Source organism: Ovis aries, chromosome 16 (genome assembly GCF_016772045.2).
Source record: "Ovis aries strain OAR_USU_Benz2616 breed Rambouillet chromosome 16, ARS-UI_Ramb_v3.0, whole genome shotgun sequence".
Taxonomy (NCBI): Eukaryota; Metazoa; Chordata; class Mammalia; order Artiodactyla; family Bovidae; genus Ovis; species Ovis aries.
In genome coordinates, this window is record NC_056069.1 from 12,648,718 (window position 1) to 12,664,881 (window position 16,164).

The 16,164-nt window shown below is 38.5% G+C and overlaps 1 protein-coding gene across 12 annotated transcripts in view; it reads right to left on the reverse strand.

Moving 5' to 3' along the window:
- MAST4 (microtubule associated serine/threonine kinase family member 4) overlaps positions 1–16,164 on the reverse strand; it is a 618,855-nt gene that overhangs the window by 107,488 nt on the left and 495,203 nt on the right. For all 12 annotated transcript variants that reach the window (XM_042233730.2, XM_042233728.2, XM_042233727.2 and 9 more), the window contains one exon: positions 13,470–13,558. In XM_042233730.2, coding sequence (XP_042089664.1) covers positions 13,470–13,558 — 89 coding nt within the window. The remainder of the gene's footprint in view (positions 1–13,469; positions 13,559–16,164) is intronic.

The window sequence follows — 16,164 nt, forward strand, 5'->3', positions numbered from 1 at the left end:
GACTTGTACACACTGCTCCATTTAAAACAGATAACCAACAGGGACCCACTATATAGCACAGGGAACTCTGCTCAGTGTTATGTGGCAGTGTGGATAATAGAGCAGTTGAAAGGAGAATGGATACACACACACATATATATGTATGGCTGAGTTGCTTTGCTATGTACCTGAACCTATCACAACCCTGTTAATCAGTTATACACCAATACAAAATTAAGTTTTCTTAAAAAAAAAAAAAGCAACCCTAAACAGAAGGCAATCTAATATTTTTCAACTAGCAGATAAAAAGGGTTTCTTGGGTGGCCAATTTGAATACATAAGCTTCCCAGAGACTTAGAAGACATAACAATACATGTCATTTATATATTTTAAAACAGTGAAATATATAATCGTCATACTTATGAAATTTAAATCTGAAAATGTCTAAACTCAGAGTAGACAAAGTTGATAAGCTAATCACTTTAATCTTCATAATTTGAAATTAAGAAGATTCTACCTCTCACTAACTTTCAAGAAATTGGTCTATTTGAGATCCAAGTTTCTCAAGTATTCTTAACCGTCTAAAATTTATAAGAATCTCTATTCTCATTTAAAAAAAATAGTAACTTCAAGAATTCCCAATGTCTATTCTCTCTCAGAAGGATAACAGTTTAGATCCCCTTAATTTCAGTGAACTGCTGGCTTGTCTGACTGCTCTGTGGACTTGGGAAGGGGTAAAGCACCTTAGCATTGAAACGAATGAAGAGAAAAAAGGGCAATGGCACCCTCTTAGCTTTCAGCAATGGTGGAAACATTATATTATGGACAAGGTAAATGTAAGACTTACTAAAATGACTTTTAAATATGGTTATTAAGGTAATGCACTATAATATGTAAGGCTTTGCAAGTACTCAGATTGATATTTAAGAGGATTTTCTCTTTGGGTGGGAAACAAACTTTGCCTTTGATCAGAAGTTTGGTGTATTTTTGGTCAACAGAGGAAAAAGGATCTCTGCAAGTTTCTTTATAAACAGTTCATTTATATTTCAACAAATACTTGTTATGTGCCTGACAGAGATTACTGATCTCATGCTAAAACTCACCTTGTCCCTCTCTGAGAGCCCTCGTCTTCTCTTGACGTCTGTGACACTGTCTCCTCTTTCCCTCCTATCTCTCAGGTTTCTGCTTCTCTGTTTCTTGCTGGTTTCTTGTCCTCTCAGAACATCTAAATGTTGGCCTTATAGACTCAGTTCACTGTTTCATCTTAAAAACTTCTAAAACTCTTTCCCTCAATGATTTTATCCTATCCCCAGGTTTTTACTACTATCTATAAAAGCACAGTCCAGACTGTTCTCACTAGCACAGATTCTTGAGTTTCAGCCCCCATGTGACAACTGGTAATTTACATCACTTAGATGTCTCATGGGCCTCTTAAATCCAATAAGCAGCAAAGTGAACTCTTAAGTGCTACCTCAAACCTATGCTTGTCTCCTGAATCTTGGGAAGCCTCCCTTTCACTAATCCAATTCTCAGCAAGGTATCTGGAAGCCACCTTTGATTAACCGCGTCTTACCCCACAAATCCATCAGTTTGTCAATGATGGATATTGTCAATTCTAACTTGAAAAATATGTAATTAAGATCCAATTGGTACTTCAGAAACCAAGCAGAAGAGAATCCATAGTAGATGCATAAACACAAAAAGATTTGGGAAAAAAAAAAAAAGGAAGCACCCTTCCCAAAGGATGGAGGAGTAATATCTTCCTAAGTGCTGCCCAAGAGACCTAAGTTCACAAACAAAGACAAAACAAGGCCACATCTGTTAACACAGGGGTGCATTAAATTTAGCACTAAGCTTCCAAAAGCTTCAATTTGTAATAAAGGAGAAACCAAAAAGCTAAATCAATGACCATTTGGGTTAAATTCTACATTTAAATTTAGGGGACTATCTAAAAAGTGGGGAAAGACCGGATTGGATTGAACTGTTGTCGCTCAATCATGTCTGATTTTTTGCGATCCCATGGACTGTACAGCCTTCTCTGTACATGAGATTCTCCAGGCAAGAATATTGGAGTGGGTTGCCTTTTCCTTCTCCAGGGGATTTTCCTGACCCAGGGGTTGAATCTTCATCTCCTGCATTGGCAGGCTAACTCTTTACCATTGAGCCACAAGGGAAGCCCATGCCAGTCATTAAATTATTATTAAGAAAATAACATATAAACATTACACTCTTCTCAGAGAAACAAAACGATAAATGCAGGTCATGGAGCAGATGGAGCTGCATGAAGTAACGAACAAACACTAATGATGTCGGTATATACCCGATTAGCGACTCGACACAAAGCTGTACCCCAAACTAGGAAAACACAATGACGTCAGTTCATCTGATTTTATCATCCTTTTCCTTAAGCAGGAAGGGCAAGATGGGTCATTACTCAAGCCAACAATTGGTATTTACACAAAGGCTAAGGTTTAAACAAAAAAGAAAAAAACAAAACTGTGGGTACAGTATGGAATAAAAAAGACGTATTCTCTATAATTCAGAGAAACTGATTTATGAAGTACTTGAAGTCACAGAACAAATGTACCATGAAATCGTACACTGTGGACACTCACACTAGATGAAGAAATCTGGTCTTGAGCCCATTTAAAGTTTTAATAAAAGCAGACAAGCAGATGATTCCAAGGTAATGTCTACCTAAGGATTTAGCAATATGATTTGCCAATTTGACCTACATAAACTGAAACTGTGAGGAGGACACTATAGCACTCTCAGCTGAACACAATGTTTCACAAGTTTAAGTTGATTTTGTTAAGATCTGCTTAGAATTAGAAAAAAAATTAATGGGCGGCCATGTCAGCGATTGCTCTTGAGTAAAACAAGAAAGTTTCTATCACTTCAAAGAAAGAGTGGTTATATGGGGCATCAGCAAGCTTAATTTCCATTAAGGCTGGCCATCAATTTGCCATGACTCTCAAAGCACACAATCTTGCTTTGTCCTATTCTTCAAATATAAAGAGGCAAAGGAGCTATCTGTCTTATACCATCACGTCTATGTAGCCAAAGGAGGTCACTGCCCTGCTGATCAAGCATTTTTATTAAAGATCTACAAAGCATAGTTAAACAACTTGGCAAATAATATTTCAAGCGTGGAAAATCTGCTGAAAGTGTGAATCTCAACAAAACAAAAAAGATTAAATAAAGGCACTCTTATGCTCAGGGCGATGCCTCTAGGCTAACCTAAAGGGAAATCTTTCACTGATACCTAAAGATCATTCATCTCTACTAACTGGGTTGTTACTACCAGCAAACTAAAATTCATAGTAATAACTTTCCCTCTGTGTGCTTCATGCAAACTTGATGGGGCCACACATACCTGAGCAGAAACATGTACGTGTACAGTCTCCTCAAGTTGGCAGAAACTGACTTAATGCCATTTTATGGTTTTTTTTTTTAAACTGCTATCTCCTCCCTTCATAGGCTAGCCTATAAAGTTTAGGAAGAATTCAGGAAAACTCTTGCTGCTCAAAAATTCACTCAGTGCTTGGGAAAACCACCACCCTAAATGGCAGACTAAGAGCACAAGGAGGTGAAGAGGCGCTTTGCTGATAGGAAGCTTGTCAAGCATGAAGAGGCAGGGGAAACAGCGAGGTCAGAACAGCCTTGTCAGAGTCTTAGAGGAAGACCGGTCTTGTTTTAAAAAAAAAAAGAAAGAAACTACAATAACTAGATAAAACAAAACAAAACAAAAAATGGAAGAAATCAGCAAGAAAAAGACAAACTAAATGACAAATAAGAAAAACCTTACATTAATCAAAAAGCAACATTAAAGTCATTCGTGAATCAGAAAAGAAATTCAGTGAAATAACAAAAGATTAAGAAAAAATGCATACATTACAATGACTAAGATATTCAGTTCACACGTGCTGCTGCTGCTGCTGCTAAGTCGCTCCAGTCGTGTCCGACTCTGTGCGACCCCGTGGACTGCAGCCCACCAGGCTCCTCCGTCCATGGGATTTTCCAGGCTAGCTATTATCAAAGCTATTGATACTAGAATATCAAAGCTATTGATCAAAGAATAGCTATTATCAAAGGTAAGAGGTAGCAGGCATTGGTGAAGATGCGGAGAAAAGGGGACCCTTGTGCACTATTGATGGGAATGTAAATTGGAGTAGCCACTGTGGAAAATACTATGGAGGTTCCTTAAAAAATGGAACTACCATATGATCCAGCAATTCCAGTTTAGGGTACATCCTGGAAAGAAACACAATCAGTATCTTAAAAAGACATCTGCACTCCCATTATTTACAATAGCCAAGATACAGAGACAACCTAAGCATCTGTCGACAGACGGATGCATAAAGAAAATGGGGTCTGTGTCTACAACGGAATATTCTCCAGCCATAAAAAAAGAAAGAAATCCTGCCATTCTCAACAGTATGGATGAATCTTGAGGGCATTAGGCTAAATGAAAAGAGTCAAAGAAACATAAATATTGTATGATCTCAGGAATATATAGAATGTAAAAACAAACAAAAAACCCCCAAAACAAAAAGCAAACTCAGAACAACAAAATGGAAGAAATGAAAAGCCACAAGACCAGTGGTTGCCAGCAGTGAGGGCTGGGTGAAATGAGTGAAGGCGATCAAAAAGGGGATGACAGAGGATGAGACGGTTGGATGGTATCACCGCTCAATGGACATGAGTTTGGGTAAACTCCGGGAGTTGGTAATGGACAGGGAGGCTTGGCGTGCTGCAGTTCATGGGGGTCTCAAAGAGTCGGACACAACTGAGCAACTGAACTGAACTGATCAAAAAGCACAAACTTCTAGTTATATGATAAATAAATAAGTTCTGGGGATGTAATGTATAACATGGTGACTATAGTTAGCAATACTGTATTGAATATCTGAAAGTTGCTGCTGCTGCTGCTAAGTCACTTCAGTCGTGTCCGACTCTGTGCGACCCCAGAGATGGCAGCCCACCAAGCTCCCCCGTCCCCGGGATTCTCCAGGCAAGAACACTGGAGTGGGTTGCCATTTTCTTCTCCAGTGCATGAAAGTGACAAGTGACAGTGAAGTCGCTCAGTAGTGTCCAACCCTCAGCAAACCCATGGACTGCAGCCTTCCAGGCTCCTCTGTCCATGGGATTTTCCAGGCAAGAGTACTGGAGTGGGGTCCCACTGCCTTCTCTGAAAGTTGCTGAAAGAGTAAATCTTAAAGGCTTTCCTCACAAGAAAAAAAATGTGTAACTACGTGAGGTGATGGATATTAACTGGACTTATTGTGGCAGTCATTAAAAAATATATATATAATCACTGTTGTGTATCTTAAATACAATGTTACATGTCAATTATATATTAATAAAACTGGTACTATGGTATTATGTTTGGCCTGTATCAGTAGAACCTGAAAAACTATAACTCAAGTGTTGGCAAGGGTGGAGTAAAGAAATAGTTTCAACATAGGCATTTCAGTCACAGGGACAGATATATAGACACACACACACACAATGAAGTGAAGTGAAGTTGCTCAGTCGTGTCCGACTCTTTGCAAACCCATGAACTGTAGCCCACCAGGCTCCTTACTCCATGGAATTTTCCAGGCAAGAATACTGGAGTGGGTTGCCATTTCCTTCTCCAGGGGATCTTCCCAACCCAGGGATCGAACCCTGGTCTTCCACATTGTGGCAGACGCTTTACCATCTGAGCCAGCAGGGAAGCCCCGTACATACAGGAAAGAAAGACCAGAGATACAGTAAAATGTTAGCAGGGTTATTCTTGGATAGTGGGTTTAAGGGGGGGTTATATTTCCACATAAATTTCTCATATTTTCTACAAACTATCTGCTTTCCTGTCACAATCAGCATATCACATTTAATTTTTTAACCATATCAGCCTTGAAAATCACAGTCATGGGAACAGAAGCTGCAAAATTTATGAGATTTTATCATACCTTAAAAATGGCACAGGGTCATATGGATGTTGGTAAGTGATTTAAGGACTTGGTTGGCACAAAGGGCCAACATTTCAGGTTTTACTAAACCCCTAACCCCCCAGCTACATATCTTCAGAGCTTATGGTTCATATTCTCAGGGGAGCAGGTTACTATGAGGTTCCTCGCCGACATCAGGGACGCTCTCACGTACGTCTCTGGCACCCTGGAATGTTGATGAATCTTGTTCTATCCCAGAGGCTCTTCTTTGAATTTATTATTCTGCTTTGTGTATCTTTCACTCTCTCCATTTCCCTGCTAGTCTAGTGACTTTCAAACCCTTGTATCAGCATGCCTGTCTGCAAAACCTGTGCCTGTTACCCCGTCCTATTCAGTGTCACATCTGGTGAATGAGTACAATTGATACAGCAGAAATACAAGGACAGCAAGTTTTAAAGTGGCAAGACCAATGTGTGGCTCAGGTCCTCGTAGTCTTCTGAAACAATAAAAACTTTATTGAAAAAATGTACACAATGTCTCATAGTTTCTACTTGGGAACCACATTATACTCTGGGTTGTGTTTGTTAAGCCAATGCTCCAAGGGTAGAGGCGAGCAGGAGGGAAAAGAATGAAGAAATGCACATCGAGATGTTCACAGGGTGTTCTGAACGGTGAGATTTGGGGTGCTTCATTGCCTCACCTCATATGCCTACCCTAGTACTTTTCTGAGTTTTGCAAGTTTCTACTTGGAGTTGTATTGTTCACACAATCTCTCTAGTTCTCTGGTTATTTTCACCTGTATGGGGCCTCCTTTAGCTGAGTTATATCTTTGAAGAGAGGCCTGGTGAACAGAACAGAAAATTGTGTGGTGACTAATCCTTCAGAAACGAGGTCCATATATACAATAGATAGACAGACAGTAATTTATGAAAGTTTTCCCAAGTAGATACTAACTTAATAGGTTATGAAAACATAGAATAGATTAAGGATATTTCTTATCTTTAATAATTCCAGAGTTGCAATAGAAAAGTGAGACTTTTTTTCTATCTTTCCTTCAAAAAACACTCATATAAATGAATCTAAGTAGCCAGCTGAAAATTCCCAGTAAAATAATCTTTGAAGACATAAAAGGTTAGGTATTTTGACCAATGGGGCAACATTTGATCTTGGGACTCTAAAAGTCTAATAGGTCTCATTTATTTATCTACCTCTAGTCTGTGGTTCATCCTCTGTAATCTCTTAGAGATTATACTTAGCCGTTCAAATCAAAATAAAGTATTGAAGTGATACTGTGGTAGGCAGAATTCTAAAAATGGTCTTTTCAAGACACCTGTCCCCCAGTTATTCAAGCAAACACTCCTCTAGGTACTACTATGACGGGATTTTGCAGATGTAAAGTCCCGTATCAGTTGACTTTAATTTGACTTTATTTGACTCAGCCTGACCCTATCAGATAAGCCCTTTAAAATAATTTTCTTTTATTGATAGCAGAGTAAGTTATAGATATGAGCCATGAGAATGACTGGATTGCCAATGCAAGCTTGAGGACAGCCTCCTGCTAACAGTCAGGATAAAATGGGGATATTAATTCTACAACCACAAGGATCTAAATCTGTCCACAACCTGTATGAGCTTGAAGTAGATTTGTTCTCAATCTACAGATAAGAGACCAGCCCTGTCTGAAAATAAACGAAGCCTTGTTCCCTGGTGGCTCAGAGGTTAAAGCGTCTGCCTCCAATGTGGGAGACCTGGGTTCGATCCTTGGGTTGGGAAGATCCCCTGGAGAAGGAAATGGTAACCCACTCCAGTATTCTTGCCTGGAGAATCCCATGGACAGAGAAGCCTGGTAGGCTACAGTCCACAGGGTCACAGAGTCAGACACGACTGAGTGACTTCACTCACTCGCTCACTTGTTTTAAATAGAATGGGGAAGTCCTAAAGGGGGAGCTCTCACACACCACCACCCAGACCCCGGCAGAGGGAGGTAAGGATTTCTCTTAGCCCAGCAACAGCTCAGCCACTAATAAGCCACCTAGACCCTGGACTCTCCTCCCAACTTCTTTTCCTCTGTAAAGGCAAAAGCCTCTCTCTTCTGTTTTTTGGATTTACCTTTTAAGGCAAATTTGCTTGTGCCAAATTACAACTTTCTGCTATCCCGAAATAAACTCACTTTGCTGGTAAAATAACTTTAAAAAAATTTTTAAGGTCAACAACCAATACTGACTTTGGACGAATAAAACTCTGAACAAAAAAAACAGGTGAGGGTTCCTACAGAGCTAGGAACTTACCTTCTCTTTCTTTGATCTTGCCCTTGAGATACCCTGAGAGCCCACCTGAGGTCGAACAAATCAAGCCTACCTAGACTTGTACAGAACTATAAGATCAATAAATGGATATTTTCTTAAGCCTCTCAATTTTTGGTAATTTACTGTATAGTAATAGAGAACTAGATCAGACATTATTTTGTTTCATTTACCAGTTGTATTTACAGAAACATTTCATTATAAAAGCACTATACACTAATTTCCCTACTTTCCTATTCTCCAAAGATAAAAACTATTAAATGTATCTCTCCCCAAACTCCTTATGAATATGCATGAATATACAAGTATGTATGTATGTGTACATGCACTCAAACACACACACTTATATAAGATTACACAATGTATTTTTTCACTGAATAGTCTATCTTGGGCAGCGTTCATATATCAGAATATAACAGCCCCCACCTCATTCTTTGTAACAAACATGAAGTCTTGGGTTATATACCTGTATTATTTTCTACTAAACCAGATGCTTAATAAATAAAAGGTACACTAAATAAATAAAGGGTACACTTAAAAAATAAAGAGTATACTAAATAAATAAAGGGTACAATAAAAGACAAAGTGGTAACAACTTAATTTTTCATTTGCTAGTTATAAGCAATGGTGCTGCTGCTGCTGCTGCTGCCAAGTCACTTCAGTCGTGTCTGACTCTGTGCGACCCCATAGACGGCAGCCCACCAGGCTCCCCCGTCCCTGGGATTCTCCAGGCAAGAACACGGGAGTGGGTTGCCATTTCCTTCCCCAATGCATGAAAGTGAAAAGTGAAAGTGAGGCCCCTCAGTCGTGTTGACTCTTCGAGACCCCATGGACTGCAGCCTACCAGGCTCCTCCGCCCATGCGATTCTCCTAGACTTACTCTTTTCTGTTACTGTGTGAGATATCAGTAAGATAAATTCCTAGAGATGGATTTGCCAAAGAGTAAATGTAGTTGAAGTTTTAACCAATATTACAAACTAACTAAAAAAAGTGTTGTACCAATTCACATCAACATCTAAGTGATATGAGAGAGGCTGCTTCTCCACAACCTTGCTATCATCAGATTCTATCAGTGTTAGGAAATTTTTGATAGTATGCTAGGTGAACAATATGGTCTCATTATTCTGGTTCATATTTCTCTTATAATAGAAATGAATCATCATTTCACACATTTTTGTTGGCCAATTTAGTTTTTTTTCCTGTGACACACCTTTTTACATCTTTTGATTATTTTTCTCCTGGTACATTCACCACTTCCATATCAATTTACACAAGCTCTTCATATATTAAGGCAATCAGATATCTCTCAGTTACGGGCTTAAAAATATTTTTCACACTTTGTTTTCTTTTGATTTTGTTTGTTATACAAAACTTTTCAATTCAGGAGAGACATACTGGTCTTTTCCTTTGAGGCTTCTGCATTAAATTTCACACTTAGCATTAGAAACTTGTGATTTTTACCTTTCTTTTTTCTTTTAATGGGACTGTCCTGATCATAGTCTTTTTAGGAATCCCAATCTGTCAACAAACACTATTTTGTCTGCAGAGATAAGCTCCAAAACACAATGACAGTATCTCTTCTTCCTCAGGGCATTACTGACTGTTGCTGCTGCTGCTGCTGCTAAGTTGCTTCAGTCCTGTCCGATTCTATGTGACCCCATAGATGGCAGCCCACCAGGCTCCCCCGTCCCTGGGATTCTCCAGGCAAGAACACTGGAGTGGGTTGCCATTTCCTTCTCCAATGCATGGAAGTGAAAAATGAAAGTGAAGTCGCTCAGTCATGTCCGACTCTTCGCGACCCCATGGACTGCAGCCTCCCAGGCTCCTCCGTCCATTGGATTTTCCAGGCAAGAGTCCTGGAGTGGGGTGCCATTGCCTTCTCCGTGCATTACTGACACATCTACACAAATAAATTCATGTTTTCATTTCTACCGATTCATTTGACAGACATAAATTCCTGTGTCAGTGATGAGTGGCCTGACACATAATCGTCACCTTAGAAAAACAGAAAGTGTACCTACTGGCTGACGAAGCATTGAGAGTGGCACTTACTTTTTATTCTCGTTTTTCACAGGGACATCCAGGAACTGTCCCCTGGCATCTGCGGACCATACATAGTAGGGAATGTAGCAACAGGAAGAGGTGAGAGGCACGGTGAGAGAGCAGGCATTTCACACTATCAAGATGTGAGGATGGGTCCTTTATTTAATTTACCTTTTCTTCTTTTTTGTAAAGAAATAGGAACCTACCAGCCTGTGATAAATGCCCTTTCTCACAAAAAGTCTCGCAGATTTCTCTACAGTTTCTGAGTGAATAACAACCTGGTGCCTCTGTAACGTAAAGGAAAAGTCTCTTGGAACCTGAAAAACAGGATTTTCTTTGCCCATGATTCCTCTGATTAAATACAAAACTATGCTTTGAAGGGGAACGAATTCTCCATAGAGAAAAGAAAGATAATTAAAAGGATCACTAAAGTCTTGCAGCACATTCTTTAATCTCAATATCAGAACGGAAGAGAATCATGGCAATAAAAGCCTAACCAATGGGCACAGCAGCGTCATGCACTGAATACAGAACACTATACAGAGGATCAGGAACTATATAAAAGAAAGAAAAGGTATCAAAGACTTAGAACCTAGTATATACTGGTGGCACTCTGACAGAGGAATAAAAAAGATGCAACGAAGGGATAATTCCAGCCCCTAAGTGAAGTATTTGATCTTGCTTGACCCTCCGGTCAGCTTTCACTAAAATGACAATAACTCTCCAAAGTATAAAAGTAACAATATAAATAGTTGTATACCCACCATTCAGCTTTGGAAACATATTAGCAACTGCTTACTCCTCTCCACAATTATACCTCTTCACACCTTCTCAGATGTAACTGCTACCACCAAATGGGTCTTTCAGATGCCTGTATTTTCCTTTAGACTCTTACTACAAGTGTGTATTTGTTGCTGTCGTTGTTTAGCCGCTAAGTCATGAAAAACTCTTCGTGACGCCATGGACTGTAGCCCGACAGGCCCCTCTGTCCATGGGATTTCCGAGTTAAGAATACTGGAGTAGGTTGCCATTTCCCTCTTCAGGGGATCTTTCTGACCCAGCGATTGAACCCAGGTCTCCTACACTGGCAGTCAGACTCTTTACCACTGAACCAGCTGGGAAGCCCACAAATGTATATACACAGATACGTATTTATGCGCGTGCGCATGCGTGCGTGCGTGCGTGCGTGCGTGCATGTGCGTATCCCTAAAGAAAACACTGCAGGTAGCATCATGGTAACCTTACAGGTATGGTTTAAATGTGATTCTTTTGCAACTAGCTTTTATGCCCAACACGATCTTTGAGTGCTAGTTCATTTGTTTACTATGGACCCAATGCTTTGTGGATAACTATGCCCCAATTCATTTACCCATTTTGTAACTGACAGACATTTGGGTTGCATTCCTTTAAATGTTTAGCTACTACAAGTAACATTTCTATTAGTAGTTTAGAACATGTTTTCTTGCATATATATGTAGGAATTCTGTAAAGTTTTGTCTAGGAGTAGTATTTCTGGACTTGAGTAATTTTACTACATACAGTATCATAATTTTGTGAACTTATCTTTTGCTTTTTAAACTTTACCATCTTTTATTTATAAGGAAAATAAAACTTAATTCCAAAGGACCATCTACCTGCCTGTTTCTCTCTCCTGTTTCATCCCCAAACATGTTTAGATAACTTCCACTCTCAACTGGAGATCCCCACTGAGCAAAAGGACTGCTTTCTAGGGGACGGTCATACCCTAGTTTAAATATAAAATCTGAAAACCTGTATGTGAGAATTTCCATAAGAGTTATCAGAGGTAGGGCTTAATCACTTATCCTTTTAACCCAACATCCTCCATAATCTCAAGTACATCTTCCTACAAATCCTCCACAAAATCTCTGAAAGGTACTCAAAATTCAAAATTCATTCTCCTTTTTGATTCTCATCTCTTTTCACCTTTACATTCCCATACAATCAAGCACACACATCCCACGCTCTAGCCCCACGCTAGGAATTCCCCAAGTCTTGCTCACCTTTCAACATCCTGTGCAAGTGGCTCTTTCAATAGCTCCCAAACTCTCCTGCTTGGAATTAACCCTTTTGTACCACCTTGGACAGAATTTCAAAAAAAATAAAAAGCAGTCTTCATTGTATAGTTTTTGCAATGTGGCTCTACCGTCCTTCTAATTAGCTCTTGAGGCTAAATGTCTCATCTTTTGAATCTTCTTTGCGCCTGCAATGGGTCTAGATGTAAAGCTAAGTTTTATATACCACTGGAAGGTAAGACTTTAAACTCTTGCCCACATATAAGAGACATGTTCTAGACTGCTCAGAGCATCATCGTTTGTGATAATTAATGGAGGGAGAAAAATGCTGAATAGTTCTGACACACTTTAGGACTTGAGACCCCAAAATACGGAACACTGGCACACTGAATATTTTAAGGTGAGGGGATATGAGGAACAACGTATGGAGGAAGGGCTTTCTGTCTTGCCTCATAAGCAGGTCATAAAACGTTCATGTGAGAGGCACACTCTCTACACCTGGAGGAAAGGAGCCTTCTTATCTCTGAGGACAAGGGACAAAGAAGAATCTGAACAAACATGTCTTGCTGAGTTTTCCCCAGCTTACTGAGATTAGCTCACCTTTGTCCTATACATCTTTGCACGGCTCCCCATTCTTGATCAAAACTGTAAAAACAGTCTAATTTAACTCTTTCTTTGGATTTTCATTTCCTTATGAACGCTCCATAAAATATACGTTAAATCAATGTGCGTGCTTTTCTTTTGTAATTTGTCTCTGGTTACCAGGGTTCACAGTGGAGAAGTTAGGAGGGGAGAGAGAAAGATAGTTTTCTTTCCCTACAGTTCTTACCACTAATCCACTGCATGTGAATTATCATGGCTATATGTCCAAAAGGAAATCCTAATATAGAAGCACAACTTGCATCATCCACAAATTTAGACATGGGAAAAAAAAAACTGAAATAAGACCTCATGAGGAATAAAAAGGAATTCTAGCTTTCAGAGTTCACGTGCTCAAAGAGAGGATGGACTGACTTCTCAAAAAGAATGATTTAGTGATAAAGCAATAGAGAAACCAAGATAACAAGGTGTGGAGACACATCTAAATTTCAAAATGCCCAGCTTTTAAAAACTAGCAAGAAAACAAACAAAAAAAAACTACAAGAATGAGTAAAACAGAACTCAAAGTAACTTATTACCTGCATGAGCAGAAAGAGGTGAGTGGGGCCGAGGCAATGCTGAGGACTGTCCATTGCCTATCAAGCTTTTCCGGTTGCTGGTTCGGCAACTGTCAAAAGGAAAGGAAAACCGGTTTAAAACACAAAAGAACCTAGCATCCATAATGTTCAAGTATGTTCAAAGTAGACATAGCTTAGATTGAACGATCTATCTGCTCATGTTACTTCTAAAATTTTTGCAATATACAGTCACTAATATTTGAAAAGTGGTTGTTTTCTGAATAGCAGAAAACATAATATATTCATATCATATACAACACAATCAATATCCTTCACCACCAGTGAAGTTATAATCAAATGCCTTCTTTTGGCTCTTGACTGCAACTAGGTAACATGCCATACACACAAGTGATAAGGATTCAAATCAGCAAACCCCACGTAGCATCTCTGCTGACATGAAATTTCTAATACAAAATTACATGCAATGAAGCGCAATGACATTAATCTTACAATGAGGCACTAATTAAAAATCTAATTATTTAGACAAATTTCATACTTGTGCCTTTTGTCAATAAAACAGCTGATGCTTAAGATACATATATAATATTTCACTACTCATTCATTTTTCATCTCATACAGTACTCAAATTCCTATTTTTGGAATCGTAAAAACAGATTCCAGTTTGTATTAAAATAACAATGAAGCCCTTTTCTCATAGGCACATTACCTACTATTTTTTACCCTGGTACCCAGTGAGTAGAAATAAATTGCTACATATATGCACAGGGCAACAACTACAGGGCAACTATTTTTTTCCTGTTTCTGCTACTAGAAAGTTATAAAATGGTTCATTTGACTCCAAACTTTCACAAGCCTTAAAGCATAACACAATGGTTGATGATGAAGTGGATATTATCTTACTTTCCTTTGCTTTTCTGCAGCACAGACTGCCACATTATAACCATGGTTAGAAAAGGATGATAAAAACCAGCAGGTTACCTCCTTGAATTCACTTATGAGCCTCACTGTAATTCCATCCTCCCACACTAGAGCTGCCTTTAACCACCATTACAGACTTATTGTAATTTCTTCCTAATTCAGAATATATCTCTGTTACAGTACTCTTTAAACAGGAATTTTCACCTACTTTTAAGTAACATGTGGTGGACATATATGAGAGTTTCTATAAAAGGTATGAAAGGAACATTTCTAAATACTTTTGAATAACACATTTCAAAACCAAACCAAATTTCTTTCCACAATGTTGACTTGGGGAACCAATCCTCTCTTTTAGGTGTTTGTTACCTATTATCATTTGTCAACATTCTCATATTTATAATTTCTTAAGGTCAGGCTGAAGGGCTCCCCTTGTGGCTCAGTCGGTAAAGCATCTGCCTACAATGCGGGAGACCTGGGTTCTATCTCTGGGTCGGGAAGATCCTCTGGAGAAGGAAATGGCCACCCACTCCGGTATCCTTGCCTGGAAAATCCCATGGACGGAGGAGCCTGGTAGGTTACAGTCTATGGGGTTGCAAAGAGTCGGACACGACTGAGCGACTTCACTCACTCAAGGTCAGGCTACATCATTTTTCTTTCCTTACTGGAGCAATCAACAGCCCTTAGCATTATCTATGTGTTTAATTAAGATCATGTTTACTCAGCCTTAAAGAAGTTGTTGCATAAGAATAGACCCTTGATACTTAATTATGAAGGTGGAATGTGGTGTTATCAACTCATCTATCAAGAATCATTGACCTATTAATAAATTCATAATCAAGTCAGATCATGTGTGTGTTTTTAAAAGAAATATTTTATATACTGTATTTATATTAATTCAAATTAATACCTTTCATTTTAATATAAATATTAAATATATCAACTTGCTGATGTTAATAAAAGAAATTATAAATGACAGATCTATATCCTGGAACTCTCAGCAAAGTCATTTGCTAATTTGAGGAAACTGGCTAAAACACAGGCTAACTTACACAGAAATGGAAATAAGTGTTATTTTTTACATTTAGTATTTTATCTAAATCATTTATGTAAATTTTCTATTGACATTCAATTATTAATTTATATACATATAAATTAAATGAATAAGAAATATCTATCAATTGATATCTACTGGTATCAATATATCAATTAAAACAGTAATCTAATGAATATTTACATAGGGATATTAGTGAAGTATGCTGACTTAAAATTTAGAAAATGATATTTCTTAAAAAATTTTAATTAAATTTTCCTGAGACATATATAGAGTATAACTAGTCCAGTACCACAGCAAGAAAGTAGCCAACAATTTGTATCTAAAACAAAGAAAAACACAAAAATTCTCACAATTGTATCAGTTATTTAAAGTCTACCAGAATAAATGGATATTGAAAAAGCACTGATTTAAAAAATGTGATTTAAAAAAAAAATCTCAAAAAGAAATGTCTGACTAAAATGATGGTATCTACTTGTTTCTCCTCAAACCAGTCAATACTAAGGGAAATCAATCCTGAATATTCATTGGAAAGACTGATGCTAAAGCTGAAGCTCCAGTGCTTTGGTCACCTGATGCGAAGGGCTGACTCACTGCTAACCCTGATGCTGGGAAAGATTGAAGGCAAATGAGAAGGGGGCGGCAGAGGATGAAATGGTTAGATAGCGTCACTGACTCAATGGATATGAATTTGAGCAAACTCAGAGATAGTGGAGGGCAGAGGAG